The sequence below is a fragment of the Sebastes umbrosus genome, chromosome 16, assembly GCF_015220745.1.
Source record: "Sebastes umbrosus isolate fSebUmb1 chromosome 16, fSebUmb1.pri, whole genome shotgun sequence".
Lineage (NCBI taxonomy): Eukaryota > Metazoa > Chordata > Actinopteri > Perciformes > Sebastidae > Sebastes > Sebastes umbrosus.
This window is the reverse complement of record NC_051284.1, coordinates 19019492-19036133: the sequence shown is the minus strand read 5'-3', so window position 1 is coordinate 19036133 and position 16642 is coordinate 19019492. Positions and strand designations below refer to the sequence as shown.

The 16642-nt window shown below is 41.1% G+C and overlaps 1 protein-coding gene across 3 annotated transcripts in view; it reads right to left on the bottom strand.

The window, feature by feature from the left end:
• asap3 (ArfGAP with SH3 domain, ankyrin repeat and PH domain 3) overlaps positions 1-12447 on the bottom strand; it is a 29273-nt gene extending 16826 nt beyond the window's left edge. For 2 of the 3 annotated variants that reach the window (XM_037796769.1, XM_037796770.1), the window contains exons 1-4: positions 12025-12447; positions 6721-6793; positions 3721-3866; positions 1134-1208 (exon numbers count right to left, since the gene is read on the bottom strand). In XM_037796769.1, coding sequence (XP_037652697.1) covers positions 1134-1208; positions 3721-3866; positions 6721-6793; positions 12025-12150 — 420 coding nt within the window. In that variant the 5' untranslated portion in view covers positions 12151-12447. The remainder of the gene's footprint in view (positions 1-1133; positions 1209-3720; positions 3867-6720; positions 6794-12024) is intronic. The other variant, XM_037796768.1, reaches the window with a different exon arrangement.
• Between the last annotated feature and the right edge of the window lie 4195 nt (positions 12448-16642).

Genomic DNA, 16642 nt, shown 5'->3' with positions numbered 1-16642 from the left:
GTAGGCTCAGCTCAGCTGCGTCTACGACAGAGACAGACAGGATTACGTGCTTAAAGAGGAAATCCTCCCTAAAACTGATTTTACATTGCGATGTAATTATGTTGAACAGTAACGTCAACATCTACTAATGCAGACATCCGAGCTGCAAAAAAGCCCCACGTTCAAATAAATTCAGCATGGGTGCTATACTGAAAACTGCTTCTTTATTCACTGTAGAGCTTGACAATACATTGATATAATACCATTTTAAACAAGACCAGATATGGTTATTTTGCCATAATTCTGGGAGCTACCCCCAATGCGATCTCCTCTCATCCTACAGTCTACATTACAGATAGTTGATCAAATGTGCTTAAATTATTGAGATGTAGCTGAGTGAAAAGAAAAATGACTTAGAAGTGTTTCTCAAAATGTACATTTGTGTAAATCGGTGACAGCACCAACAATAATCTCCAAAATATTGTCACATTATCAATATCAAAAAAAGCATTTTGTTGACTGTCTCTCTGCTGTTGAAGTTCACAGATAAAAACTCAGTCATCTCTAATCTCCGCTGCCATCTGGAAGGCGCTACAGGGCATTAAAAACACGTACTTCCAGGCTCAAAAACAGCTTTTATCGCAGAGCCAACATTGAACTGAACTCCACTAAAGTCCCCCCACCACCAACATCACACCGCACACCACAGAACTAAAACTAAAATAGTTTTAAATAAGACAATGTGCAATAACCGTATACATGCAGTAATATCTATACAAAGTGCAATAGTATCTGGATATGCCACTTATTTTTATTTATTTATCTTTTTTTATTGTTGATATGTAACCTCTATTTGATACTTCACTTCAAAATATCTTTCATGTACTATTACTATGGCAGGTGTGTGTGTGTGTGTGTGTGTGTGTGAAGAATGTTGAATGTACCGTTTTAAGAGCTGCACAGCAAATTTCATTGTACTATGTTTGCAATGACAGTAAAGGCATTCTTTCCTATGAACTGTTAAATATCATAGAACTGGGTACTATAATTCTCCATATTCTCTTTGTTCTAAAACAAGTCAACATCATGTGTATACCAGTTTAGCCAGCAGTTTTATTAATATTTAATACATTAGTAATAAAATATAGACTCACTAGTCTGCTGTCCCGGAGTTCTGACTTCAGCACATTTTCCAAAGGAAACGCCATGATGTTGTTGAGGTTCTGCACCTGAAACATGTAAAAAGCAAATGAGTTAAAAGGTACAGTGTGTAGGATTGGGCGGCATCTAGTCGTGTGGTAGCAGATTGCACACAACTGAGTACCCCTCCGCTCACTCCTCCCTCTCTAAGACTGGTAGCGTGAGCCGCCGAGTGCAAAACCATGGTGACGCCGTTCGCCTCACTCAGGGGCCATTGTTACCATAATAACACAACTTAGAGCAATGGAAGTCAGACGGCGGATGGCGGTAACACGGTTTTGAACTCTGCGGCTCACATTACCTTTGGTTCACAAGTGTGTTGGAGAACTACGGTGGCCTTCAGGTAATGTAAAAACGCGAAAGGCTCTCTCTAGAGCCAGTGTAGAAACACTCTAGAAACATGGCAGACTCTGTGAAAAGGACCCGCTGCCTATGTAGATATGAAGGGCTCATTCTAACGAAAACACAATTCTTAGTTTGAGGTGATTATACACCGATGAAAACAGTTATGAATATTATATTCCTTTTCTGCTAATAGATCCCCTAAAATGTTACACACTGTTCCTTTAATAACTTAAAAATATTCTGCATAATGTTACAGGTGGCCCTTATCTCTTGCAGTATGAGCCAACACTCACATGCACATGCCGTTCTACAGACTCCCATCTCCCTATGGACCCCCATTTCTGGGAATGAGTGTGGATAAATCAAAAACATGGTGATTCAGTCATTATGAACTAGTGATTCATGAAAAGAAAAACACTCGACAACAATGTACACTATGAAGATTTTTGATCCAAGGGGGAAAATGACGCAATGACTTTTATTACTGTTGGTGAACTGAGCTGTGTCTATCGTGGATCTGGGGAGTATGAATCACAAAAACAACCAGCATGACCCCAACAGGTTGCGCTTTACAGTCATACGTAATTACCACAAAGCCCTCCATAGAAATACATCACATCTTCACTTAGGTATGCAGCACGGCTACATATATTATCCATCATTTCCTCTCCACGAGTCTCCTGTTGACCACTGTCGAAATTTACAGAGTCTATTGTCACTGCAGCCTTTCCATGGATCCTGGTGGATTAGCTGCACCCTGCTCTTAACATAAATAATGTCCAACCACTTCCGTGAGCTGACTGCAGAGCTGACCTTCATATATTGACACAGAGGCCTGGAGACTGGTAAGATTGTTTTGGTTGGCATCCAAAAGCTGAGGTAACTAACAGATAAAGGTGGAGTTCTGACACAGGGGAATAACCACTCCTAAAGTGTCAACACATGTACAAATGACACGGATCAATGCATGCATGCCTGTATGAACACTGGGAAAAGCAGACAAACACACACGCATGGCATTAAGGGACACGCTCAGGTTGATTTTACAGTACAACTCCTTAAATCACCCCCCTGGACCCACTTCCTCTTCACATCTGTATGACCCAGTCTCCCCTGTGAGGTCTTGATTGACACATTGGAGGGAGTTTGTGAGACGGTGTGTGTTGACTCACACATGGAGGCCTGCGATGAATTATCATCGCCATAGAAACTATCAGTGGGAGGGTTCCGGACGACCCCAGATTTTGGAGTCAAGAGGCGCGAGCATGCAGCTGTTGAAAACCCCTTTCCTATTGCGGTTGCACACACTTTTTACTCCAGTGTTAATTTTAGATTTAGCCTTAGTCTTAAAACGAAAATGCTTATTAGTTTTAGTAACATTTTAGTAATTTTTATGCTTCCTAGTATTAGTCGACGACATCTCAAAAAGTTTTAGTCCAGTTTTAGTCACCGATTTGATTTTAGTCAAAATGTTTTCTCTCAATTTTGTCAGCTATTTTTGTAATTTAATCATAGTCCTGTTTAGTCATCAGATTATATTGAACATTTCTGCCATTTTAGTCAAACTTATTTCATATAAAATTTGATCTTATTATTATCTGATGAAAAACACAGGTTGAATGACTAAGAGTGCAGCTTTGTAGTTAGTTCGAGTCCTCCTGACTGTGCTCATTAATGATGCGCGGTTCAGTTGCACCCATCGGTCCCAGCCAATACGCCCACCCAGCATGTAAAAATATGCCTTACTCAACCACCCGAACCCGACATGCAAACCGCCAACTTTATGCATTATAGCAGCACAATTGTCAGGATTGAGGTGTGAGACAAGAAGGACCGAGACGGATAGAGCGCCACCACCGCAGCACGTTGTGTGGGGGGAAGATAAGGTGTGGAAGGTGACAAAATAAAGAGAGATTGTTTTGAAACTACATTTTAGTCTTGTCTTTTTTCGTCAACCATACTGTCACCGTTAGTGTTTAATGATGTTGAGGCCGTCTCGTCATCGTCTCGTTTTAGTCATGGAAAAAAAGGTCATTGACAAACATATTTCATCATAGTTTTTTAGTCTTTATTTCCATCCATGCTCCCTCAGTCCCCTAGGTTTTGCATGTGTGATTTGAACTCTAAAGACAGTTCGTTTGAGGAAGCCTCTCCTTCCCCTTCCCCTATTCCTCCACTCTTTTCCTCTTTCCTTACCAGATTTTTGAAGAGGGCCGTGACCTCTCTGGTAAACACAGCCAGGTTGAGGAACCCTGTTGAGACTTCGTTGTTGTCCTGGGTCAGGTGACTATTCCCCAGGTTCTCCAGCACCTCAACATACTGCTCCTTGTTTTCCACGTGGGCTGAAAAACAACACACATGCACATAAAGTTAGTAGAGACATCGACAGTTAAAGGTGACTCAGAGTTGAGTTACATGTCGGGGAAATCTTAGGAAGACATATTGACTTGCTCTGCTGCAGTGAGAGTATTTTAACAAGACAAGCATGTGGGATAAATTAGTACTGGTTTCTAGCCATCCTGGAGCTGGAGCCAGACAAACATAGAGAGACCCATGTTTCTCTGGGGCTTATAGGTCACTTTCCCAAGGGTCATGACCTCAGTGGGCTCTCAGTCTGTTGAATTTATGTGGAAAAAGGCTGATGGAAAAGAATCTGAGCTCCGACTGGCACCGCATTGGTTTACATTTCACTAGTTGAGGTTTCACCCTACAGCTATTTTAAAGCAAGGCTTAGATGAAGACATCAAATAACCACAAGTTACAATTCAAGTCCCATGGAAATAATCATTTTCAATCAACAAAGATGGGCACCAGATGAACAATAACAACCAAATGTCTGTTCACAGTCATATAGAAACATCTTGGCTGACTTTGGAAAACCCCAACATTAAGGCAGGCAAAAGATTATAGTTAGGGATTAACAATTTAAGGAAGTAGTACAGGGAACATATGGCCCAGACATCTGCAGACGTGTCCAAAGCAGACTAAACAGACGAAAGCAGAAATAAGCAGAAGTACGGTAAGTTAATATCTTCTGCTCTGGTTTCCACCTCAAGACAAATATAAAATGGTAAACTGACCGTAGCTGGGAGACAGACTGACACAGTTGTACGAACTGGCTGAAAAGCAAAAGTGATATATAACAGCAAAATTGTGATTTTATGGAAAGTATGCAGACACACTGCAGGACGGAGGAGACAACATCATGGGGGAGCTGGAGAACTGAGCCATTACGTCTGCATTAAAAGAAGTATTATAACAGAAAGCAACATACATGCAGCTATCAAACAACAAACCGCTGAGTCACAGAGGAGCTAAGAGGATGATTTTACAGTTGACCTTTAACTACCAGATACCAGCAGAGCAACTCAACTCTTTCACTCCTCTGCCAGAACACACACAGACTCGCAGGCCACAGCATCTTGGCAGAAAAGTGGCACTTAGAGGTTTATGGGAATAGAGAACGAAAGAAGAGAACATCTCACCATGTGTGTGTGTTTTTGCATGTGTGACACAGTAACGGACCATCAGATGGGAGGCGTGGGCGTACGACTGCGTCCGTATGCGTGGTGAGTCAGACTGCCGATTAACATCAGGACTGATTAAGGGGTTCAACAACATAATGACAGAGGGGGGGGGGAAGGCTACCTTGGTCATATTACTGGAACTAACCCATATGATTCTACTTATATACAGAAGAGGAAATAAAGAAGTAGGGTGAATAATCATGGAGCGCTTCTCTGCAGCTACAACATTACTGCCGACTGTATCTTGTTGCTTAATTCTGGGCAGCTGGCTCTCTGACTCATTTTTTACTAAAAACTATGAGTTGAAGCATCGAAATGAGAAGCAGGCACAGAAAAACAACTTCAGGATATGTTGTGCAGTTCCTCCGTTTCTCCCGCGCATTTTTGAGGTGAACACTCACATCGTGTGCATGCTGATAGATCCATGGCAAGTTATGGTGACGCACTATAGTGATACATACACACTAACAAAACATTCACTTAGTGACCCGCTGGATCTGCAAGGTCACTTTATAGCACCTCGTTGTTGCCGAAACCACACATACCATTTGCTGTGACACAGACACACACACACATACACCACAAAACCATACACTCTGTATGGATATAAACACAATCACCCAACATCCCACGCACACTGGTCCCATAACAAGGGGCCTCACTCATAAACACCACTGCCCACATGAGCTTCATGATGTCATCTCAAGGCTTGTACAATTAATCATGTGGAGGCCCCCCTATGCACTGAACAGCTCATCCTGCCATAATAGAGGCTGACCTTTACTTAAAAATTAGATGCAGAGCTGACATGCTTCATTAGTAGGGACAGACATCCCTCTTCATGGATTTTGTAAGTCGTCAAAAGATGTGTTGTAGTAATGTATTAACACACTACAACTTTTGTACAATATTACAAGATGAAAGTTCATTCTTGACCTGGTAAATAGTAGTTTGACAAAACAATCCCAACTCAAGGTCTGCTTACTGGGTTTTTTTGTGGAGCTTTCTTCTGTATCACTTGGTCCATGACATGTGCTGATGAAAGCTCTGTAAAAGCCAGTAAGTAGCCCTTGAGTTGAAATTTGTTTGTAAAACTACCATTTCCAAGGTCAAGAACAAACCTTTTTGCATAACTTTAAGTCAACATGGATAAGGAGTAGGGCTGCAACTAACAATTATTTGCGTTGTCGATTAATCTGTCAATTATATTCTTGATTAATCGATTAGTTGTTTGGTCTATACAATGGTGAAAAATGTTGATCAGTGTTTCCCAAAGCCCAAGATGACATCCTCAAATGTCTTGTTTTGTCCACAACTCAAACATATTCTGTTTACATCATAGATGAGTAAAGAAACCAGAAAATATTCACATTTAAGAAGCTGGAATCAAAAGATTAGTCAAACCAATTAAACGATTATTAAAATAGTTGGCGATTAATTTAATAGTTGACAACTAATTGATTAATTGTTGCAGCTCTAATAAGGAGTCCTCAAAGTGCTGTTGATGAAATCCTAACAGCTACTGAGCCAGCTGAGTAAACGCCATCCCCCAATTATGACCATGTAAAACAGTTCAAAGTTCTGGAAAAAAGCTAGTAATTGAGCCTTGAGTTGACATGGTAATGTATTTTGTGAATGAGACTATATAATGTGACCCACTGATACTTACAGAGTCCAGAAGTGTGTATAGCTTTGATCATCTTCTTCATCCTCTGTAGAGTTGTGAGGTCCAACTCCAGAGTCTGCAATAAAACAAATGAGACAATGATAGGTGTGAAAATTCAAAATCATGAATAAAATAAAGATGTTTGCACTTTAAAATACCTCCATCCAGTTGTTGGCTAATCTTTTACTAAATAACTGAGTTTAAGCAAGATACACATTGATGCAAAAATTCTGTAAAACCAATGTCGCCACACAGTATCCGGCTCGTTGATATGCAACATTAACTGAAATTGAATAATAATATACTCACAGATATCAATCAAGGGGATAACTACATCAGTATAATCAGTACAGGCAAACCTCTGATTGACAAACTCATGTAGTTTCACGGTATTTATCCTCTTATCGCCAGACCCAACAACATTCAAGCCATCTAGGGCTGCAACTATCGATTATTTTCATTATCGATTAATCTGTCGATCATTTTTTCAATTGATTGATAATCAATTTAGTCTACGAAACGTCAAAAAATGGCCATCACAACTTCACAGAGCCAAACGTCAAATGTCTCGATTTGTTTGACCAAAAGTCCAAATACCCAAAAGTATGTAGTTTACATTTTGATACATGACAAACAAAAGCAAGAAATCCTCTCATTTGAGAGGCTGGAATTAGAGAATATTGGATTTGTTTCACTATTTCTGCTTGAAAAATGACTGAAATAATTGCCAATTATTTTTCTTTTGATCGACTAATCGTTTCCTCTCTATTATAATCTTTCATAGACGTAAGAATTAATACTAAAATATGCCAATGTTTGACTTGTGTTTGCTTTACTGCTCTCAAGGTTTACAACAGTAGGTATGTGTGTGTGTGTGTGTGATAGTTATGCTTAATTTTCTCACGCCATGACTAAAGCGAACAGGTGAGTGAGTCAGCACTTTCCAGTAAGTCTGTGTTGCGTTGTTATCACGTATAACCCTGAATGATGTCAGTGCTTTTATTTCACTTTTCCGGCTGAAGCAACACTTTCTCACATCGAGACACACGATACATGATGTAGACAAAATGCAGTCAGTTGGATTCATAGCAATTGGACAATCAATCTCTTCCAAACCGAAAAAGTTTGAAACTACATCCTGTTTATTCTCCTCACAGAGGCCCCATGTTTTACTGAGCTAGACATGCGGCACTCCACCTACGAGCCCCCTAGAAATAGCTTTAATGAGCCAGTAATCTAGACTTAACAGAGACTCTGCCTTGTTAGATGGTGTTATTTACATGCCCCAGTCTTTCCCGGTCAAGTTCACTCCCTAAGTGTTAGTTCGCTAATTAAAAGGCGGTGTCGTGTTGTGTAATGCGACCCTGCAGACAATGAATGGGAAAGTGATTTAGTGGAGACTGGAGATGGGAGTTGCTCATTGCCGATGCTGCTGCAGCAGTTTCCTCTCCTTGGTAAGTTGGTTGGCAGACAGGGGATAAACAGTGGAAACAAGCTGGTGCAAGTTACACAACAGGTTGTTTGTTGAATTTTGTGAAATAAATCAGCAGACCAACAGCCCACTCGTTAGTCGAGACAGACAAACTGACACACACATCCCTCCTGGAGAGAGTAATGAGCTCCACCTGTAAGCGTACTGATGTTGAGAAACTACAGTTTCTTTACAGAGCCTGTTTGTGCCTGTATGCAAGGTTGTGTTCACCTGCTGTCAAGGGTGTGTGCGCGACTGCTGTCAGCAGTGCATGACTAACTGATATCTGATGCGTATTTACCACATTAACAAGGTACGATGACACACTTAGCTGCAGGAGAACCCACAGTATTTCATTTCAAACATGTTAACCATGAGAGAAAACTTACGATCTGTTTTCCTAAAACAAACATTTATGGAAATGACATGTAAAGACAATTATAGCTTTCAGCTGTAGAAAATGAAACCATTCCTTATCTGTCTTTATCGTTGCCTCTAATCAGCAGTAATAAGTAACAAGCAGCCGAGTGTATGTCGGGGTAAATGGTGTCTCTGTCTCCCTGCCTGCCGCCATAAACCGCACACATGCCCACACATTACCCTAGCCATTAATCAAGCTTGTCCCTGCTGAGAAGATTAAACATAATAACCATAGATCTATCTATAAAGAGACTGTTGCATTTACGTCTGTCTGTCTGTGTGCACAGTGCACATGTGTTGGATTCCAACATGTCCCTCCCCAGTGCAGCTATTCCAGTTATGTATTTTCCAGTATGTCATGGCCATAAATAAGGTTATTATCCCAAGATAAATAGACAGCTGTGTAAAACTCTTTATAAACCCTGGACTCTGCTGCGTCCATCTCTTCTCAGTAGTCAGTTTCTAGCCAGGATGAAGACCTTTCATCTCTCACAGACTTTTTAAGACTCTGTGCATTATTGAATGATGTATACAAACTGGATTACATCAGTTAATATCGACTGAATTACTGCTGTCAAAGAAAAATTGCATAGGAAACTATATCATCTTCCCCCACATGGTGTATATCTAGGCACATTTTAGAAAAAAAATATCCTTGATTTACAATTTGTAACAGCAAAATCACCGTGATTCAAACTGATGTGAGCTCTAGCTGCAAACACAAATCGATCTTGGGTTACAGTAGAAAAGTGAAACATACTGTTATGTTACAAGGAAGACAGACAAGGAAGGATTGACTTGTGTGCACACTTGGATTATTTGCTTTATAGCAGAGTTCACCACAGCCACCCTCTGTTTCCTCCTTTGCCGGGGAGTTTTGGGGGAATAGATTTCAAACAAACACAAACGCACACACACACTTCAAACAGGCTATGTACCAGGTTAAATAGACAAAATGCACAGACTTGCCTTCACAGACATGCTTGCAAGCAATGGCAAACATGCCTGCGCGTTTTAAACAATACCTTACTCTGTGAAAGTGCCACACTGGTCTCTGGCATGTCTGCTGTGCGGTGTGTGTGTTCTGTTTGTGTCACAACACAGTCTGACTTCCTTGAGGCGGAAAACAAGGCCAAGTAAACTATTTGTATGCTACATTACCTCAAGTAACCTTTATTTTTCTACTGAGCCAGGCCAACCTGCACTGAATCACCATGAGTGCCGATCAAGCCTTTCCTGAAGACAGTACCATGACACAGAACACACACAGACCTTCACAAGCAGTGGCAAATAAGCCAGTTTTTGAGGACTCCAATTTTATGAAAACGGTGCAAAAACTGTCAAATTGTCCAGTTCAGAACCAGAGTCTTAGTCCCATGGACTCACGGGGAATTAAAGAGCACCTGGTCACCCCTGAATCAGCTTGTCTTTACAGAAATATGTTGCCCCAACACCAGTTTGTGCTCACAAAACCACATTGCACCTATCTCATGTAACCTTTACTTTTTTTCTGTTGAACCAGGTCAGCCTGCACTGAATCACCATGAGTGCCAAAATCCAGCCTTTCCTTGACAAGCAGTGTCAAATAAGACAATTTGGGGTTTCCAATTTTATGAAAATGGTGCAAAAACTGTCAAATTGTCCAGTTCAGAACCAGAATCTTAGTCCCATGGGCTAACAGGGATTAAAAGGGCACCTGGTCGCCCCTAAATCAGCATGTCTTTAAAGAAATATATTGCCCCAAACACCAGTCTGTGCTAAAAAAAAAACACATTGTACCTATCTCATGTAACCTTTACTTTTCTGCTGAACCAGGCCAGCCTGCACTGAATCACCATGAGTGCCAACATTCAAGATTCAAGCCCTTTATTGTCATTGTGTAGTACAACGAAATTAGATTGTGACAATCCCATAGGTGCTAATGAAAAGATAATCCAATAAAAAAAAAGAGATAGTGCCATATAAATATTAAAAATATAAAAGATAATACAATATAAAATATAAAAATACAATATGTATATTGATGAGATGACAGTTTTGCCAGATTATTGCACTGGTTCATCAACATCCAGCCTTTCTTGAAGACAATACCACCACACACAGAACTTGACAAGCAGTGGCAAATAAGACAAAATTGTCAAATTGTCCAGTTATGAGGGATTAAAAGAGCACCTGGTCGCCCCCAAATCAGCTTGTCTTTACAGAAATATGTTGCCCCAACACCAGTTTGTGCTCACAAAACCACATTGCACCTATCTCTTGTAATCTTTACTCTTTTCTGTTGAACCAGGTCAGCCTGCACTGAATCACCATGAGTGTCAACATCCAGCCTTTCCTTGACAAGCAGTGTCAAATAAGACAATTTTGGGTCTTCAATTTTATGAAAATGGTGCAAAAACTGTCAAATTGTCCAGTTCAGAACCAGAATCTTAGTCCCATGGGCTAACAGGGATTAAAAGAGCACCTGGTCGCCCCTAAATCAGCATGTCTTTAAAGAAATATATTGCCCCAAACACCAGTCTGTGCTAAAAAAAAACACATTGTACCTATCTCATGTAACCTTTACTTTTCTGCTGAACCAGGCCAGCCTGCACTGAATCACCATGAGTGCCAACATTATATAAAAGATAATACAATATAGAATATAAAAATACAATATGTATATTGATGAGATGACAGTTTTGCCAGATTATTGCACTGGTTCATCAACATCCAGCCTTTCTTGAAGACAATACCATCACACACAGAACTTGACAAGCAGTGGCAAATAAGACAAAATTGTCAAATTGTCCAGTTATGAGGGATTAAAAGAGCACCTGGTCACCCCCAAATCAGCTTGTCTTTACAGAAATATGTTGCCCAAACACTAGTTTGTGTTCACAAAACCACATTGCACCTATCTCATGTAACCTTTACTTTTGCAAAAACTGTCAAATTGTCCAGTTCAGAACCAGAATCTTAGTCCCATGGGCTAACAGGGGTTAAAAGGACACCTGGTCACCCACAAATCAGTTTGTCTTTACAGAAATGTATTGCCCCAAACACTATTTTGTGCACATTAAAACACATTGCACCTGTAAATGTATCCTGTTCGCATTAACTAACGTTAGCTTTTGCAGCTGTTGTAATGAAATGATACTGTTTAGTCAAAGCTTGAGGCAATAAAATGCTCACCTGGAAGAAGCAACGTTGAACAACTTCAAAGAAGCTGTTAAACGACATAATTGACCCATTGTCATTGTGTTGTAAACGCCTAAAGCTGTCACCTGGCTAAAACAAACAAAAAAACAAAGTAAGCTAGTGTACAGGTGAGCGTGAAGCGCGTCATCAGCCATACAGGTAATGCTAGGCTACATATGGACAGACAGGTAAACAACAGACAAACAAAGGTGCATGTTTCTCTGCATGTTTCTCACCTCCTCCACGGTGGAAACTGTGTTCCGACAGTCGCTCATTTTGGACTGAAAGCTTGAAGTCCCCGGTGAAGACAAATCCTCGTTTGTCAGGACCACGAAGTCCGATATGCTGATTCTCTCCGGCATGTTTCGCGCGAAACGGATCCGACAATCAATCACTGAGAAAAGTGAGCCAAAGTTTTTACGCACGAGTGTAAATCCCCATTTGAAGTAAACAATAAACACTTCACTCCTCCATTGTGTGCACGAAAGCAGCTGAAAACTGTATTCCTCAGAGTGCTGGTGGCTCAAAAGCGTCTGTAAAGGTGGAGAGTTGACTTTAAAGCGGACCTGTGTGTCTTCTGAACCGAGCTCACTGTGTGTGCGCGCATGGAGAGGTGCGCCAGCTCGCGCTATTGTCCGCCCAGTGAGGGAGGAGGGAGCAGACTCCATCATCATCATCATCATCATCATCACGTGGGAATGTTTGTGCTTTCTGGCACTCTGCAGACTGAGAGAAGTGAAGAGAAGAGAGTGAGTGTGTGTCCTTGCTCTTTTCATTCTTACTTTCTCATTTCTATGCAAACTCCAGAGAGTCTGCAGTGTGGTCGCCATGGATATATGCATAATACCTCATTCATGGACTAAACTGAAGGGGAGGAATTTCAGGGGATGAGGTGATGGTTACATAGAGCATTGCAGTGACCCCTTACACAAAAAGTTGTATACTTCCAAGTTTATTTTATGTAGGCAGAACGTTTTTGGCATCATTGGGCAAAAATTCCATAATAACCTTTCAGCATATTGTAATTCAAGTGTTCTGAGAGAGACTTCTGCACCTCCTCATGGCTCATTCAGTGTTATTGTCGCTCTTCGTGTCAGCCTATTCTTCCTGCTCTGGGAATAACACTTCCTATTAGGACAAAATCCTCATTTGACCCTCCGGGTTCCTACTACTACAGATTTTGAAGATGAAATCTCTTATGTTGGTGAATTATCCAGTAAGACTCAGGTCATATTAAGGGGTAGGGCCGGGTAATGCTGAGAACATTAGTGTAAATGAGTACATTAGCTTCTTAAAAATGATCCAGCCCAGTGTTGTGCCAACTCTTTTCCAATGCTAGCAGCACTAGCTCCAAAAGTCCCTAAATCTATAGCGAGAAAGTTGCCAAGCCGGTGTTGTGTCGAGTACTGTTTCCCAGACATATGTGTGAATGCAAAAATGTAGAAAATTCTTGATGAATTAAAGTAAATACATATCAAAGCATACGTGTACAAACTCTCACACACTTTAATAGGCTGCTCTATCAAAAAGTAAGCACACCTACGAGCTAAGCATACTTAGACATTTCTGTATACGTGTCAGTATAAGGCAAATATACTAAAGTATAATTTTATAATTTTTTGCACAAAAAGTAAATTGAAAGTATACTCTCTTACTTTAAGTTTAAACAAAGTATACTAATAGCACAATTGAATAAACTTCTTTTTTGTAAGGGGAGACAGACATATCATATCACTAAAAAATTGCATTACAATTACAATTTAAAGCTCTGATGTTTTACCAAAAGAACTGTGATAGACGACATTTATGTGTGGTGCTTTTGCACAAAACACTGAAACACATACACATTCATCACATCTCAAGCAGTGCTTTTGCAGCTGTGCAACTCCCCTTTAATCAAGAGTTTGGAGGTATAACGCCCTTTTGGCAATCCCTTTGGCTTCTGCTCCAAAGCCTCTTCTTCCTTTTCATCTCATGAAAAGACATTTTTTTCATTGAGGGAGGAAGTCTGAAGACCCTCCCCACCGACCTTCTGAAATCATCTGACAGAGTGAACGAAAAGGAAAGAGTGCATCAGAGGTGGAAAAAAAATACAAGAGTTGTGTATAGAGCATAACTCCTGCATGCCTGGCATTGTCAAGCCTGTCAACTCAAAGAAAAGAGGTGTATCACTGAACATTGCCTCCGGCAGAGCAGTGATACAATACACTATGAAGTGCAGATGAGTGATTTTAGGAAGCAGCATCAAATACGGTGGCTCCCATTTGGTTTTACCACAAAACCACATATTTGCCTACATTAGCTTTATAAAAAGGGGAAATTTGTCTCAGCTCTATAGGCAACTTGAGGTTATTTTAACCCTTAAGAAAAGAACTGACTCACTTTGTGGCGAAGGGTTTTTTATGCTCTCTGTAACTACTTACACTGTCGCACAGTGAATAGCGCGGAATGGATATCGTGTCTTGCATGCGCTCACAGTGGTGCTGTGTAATTATATTCACAAAGACAGACAAACTCCTTTTTGTGTCCTCGCTTAGCACATAACTCAGATGCACCAAAATGCACATGCACAGCATTTGATATCTGCTACTTGGACACACTCACATGCACGGCCTTTGAAGTGGCAGCTTGGAGCCAGTGGAGTGCTTATCAAAGATGTTTCCCCCAGAGGCACAAAGTGAAAATCACTGGAAGACCAAACAAATACCTCTCGTGTTTTCTCACACAAATCAAGGCAAAGCCTCCAGAGGAAAAGCTGGGAAAACTCTCACTTTAACCTATTAATCATTAAGAAAAAAATGTTCTCTCTTGCAAGGAAGTGAGGGCACGCGACAAACTCCAAACAATGCAGAGCCACATAAATAGGTTTGCTGACCCAGTTTACCAGGGCCCCATTCACTCATTGTTTCTGTTGCATGCATGTATGTATAGTGATCAGTGAAGGAAAGAGGTGCAGATGGATAAAGACAGTTTGCATGTTGTACATTCTAGTCTATTGTTCTAATACATGAGTAACACATGTGTCTGCATACTCATTTTGCATGCGCACATTTTTTCGCATGGATGTCGTCTGGGCTGATGTAATGCAGAGGCTCGCTGTGTCCCAACAATACCCTCCTTCAGTTTCTCTTTGCGGCCCCTTGTAAAGAAGCAGAGCCTTTGTGTGTCTGCCAGCCTTCCAGCCTGGGTCCTATTGTAAAACTGAGCAAACCGGTCTGCTCAGGCAATGAATGCACTAACATATATAGTGGAGAACACAAGTCCAAGGACAGGGAAGGGGGGAGGAAGAGGAGAAATAAGCAGAGAAAAATAATTTGGGAAGGTGGAGGGAAGGAGGGAGATGCTCAGAACAGGGAATTACAGAGGAAAGGAGAGAGATATTAGAAACCTCATTGTCTGAGATCACTTTTCCTCCTTGTCTCCACCCTTTTCCTTCCTAAACACAACATACCTATTCACATTGTCATTTCCCAGTTTCTCTGCTGCCACTGCTTATTCACTCTTTACTTCTTTTATCAACAACAGCTTTCTTTCTTTCATTTCTCACTTTGGCTGTGAGGAAAAAAGGTATATCAAATGCAGCTTCTCTCTTTCTCTGACGCAAACACACACACACACACACGCGCGCACACACACACACGCACACACGCCGTAGCGACATCTTCCAGTAAAGATTACAGCTGCCAGGATTTCCTTGCTGCTTCCCAGCAGCAGCTCGGTGGAGTTGCAGCACAAGAACCTCCATCCTCCTCCCCCCTCCTGCCCAAAATCTACCTCTCCCCCTCCACTCTGCTTGTTGACTCAGCTCCACTAGTCCTGCTATCAATTTACTACCCCTGTCAAGCCAGGAGGCCCAGGCTTACCGTAAAATACCCCCTCTTCTGGTCGACATGGATGACTGAAAATGGGAGGATATGGAGAGAGAGAGGGGTTTGATTCATTGTTTAACACAGTTTCCCACTGGAATAACCATATGAAGTGCCTTCAACGGGGCAATCTGTTTCAAGAATCTGCACACATGCACTATGAAGAAGTTCTGAGGAACACCTCTGACGTAAAAACTGTTGTGACACTTTGGTGACAGCTTCTGCTTTGAAAAGTACATCATCCCTGACTCAATTAACTGAGAATTATCAGTCTCAGCCTCTGTGTCCTCTGTGGCATGGCAGCTGGCGATGTGCTATACCTGCGCAGCCACCACACCCTCAGACAGTCACCCATGCTAGCCTGTCATGTCACCACAGTTGGTATGGCAACAAAAGCTTTTCCAGACTGGTAACAAGTAGTCAAACTTGTTTGTGATTCATGATTCTGAATGCAGTATTTCGTCAGTGTCATTCGAGACATTACCTTGGAAGTTTGAGAGGAAATAATGGAAGTTTCCTTACCGGTAACTTCCATTTATCTATTTAATATCCTTTTTATTTATTCATCCATTTAATATCTGTTAAATTGCTAACTACAATACTGATTTCATACCCACCAGGATAAAAAAAAACAGCAATAAGTTCAAGTCTTTTCAAACATCTATAGCCACATGTTGTGCCAGAATCAGTTCAAGGCTTTCAGTAGCTCTAAATGAGATGGTGTGTGGCCTTTAACACACCAACATCACTAAATTGCTCCCACCCTTAATGAAAATAAAACTCCCATTATGTGTCACTGTGACCCTATAAACAATGACATGCCCTGTTTTGGCCTCAGGTTGTTGATGCTGCTCATTGACGAGCTGCCAGTGCACAAAGAGTGTTTTTTAGTTTTTGGCAATTTAAGCGTTCAGCTAAATAATGTTTACTTCAGCCCCTTGGTGTCGCAGCAGTGGGTCTCAAGGTGCAATGTGACAGAACTGAGGCG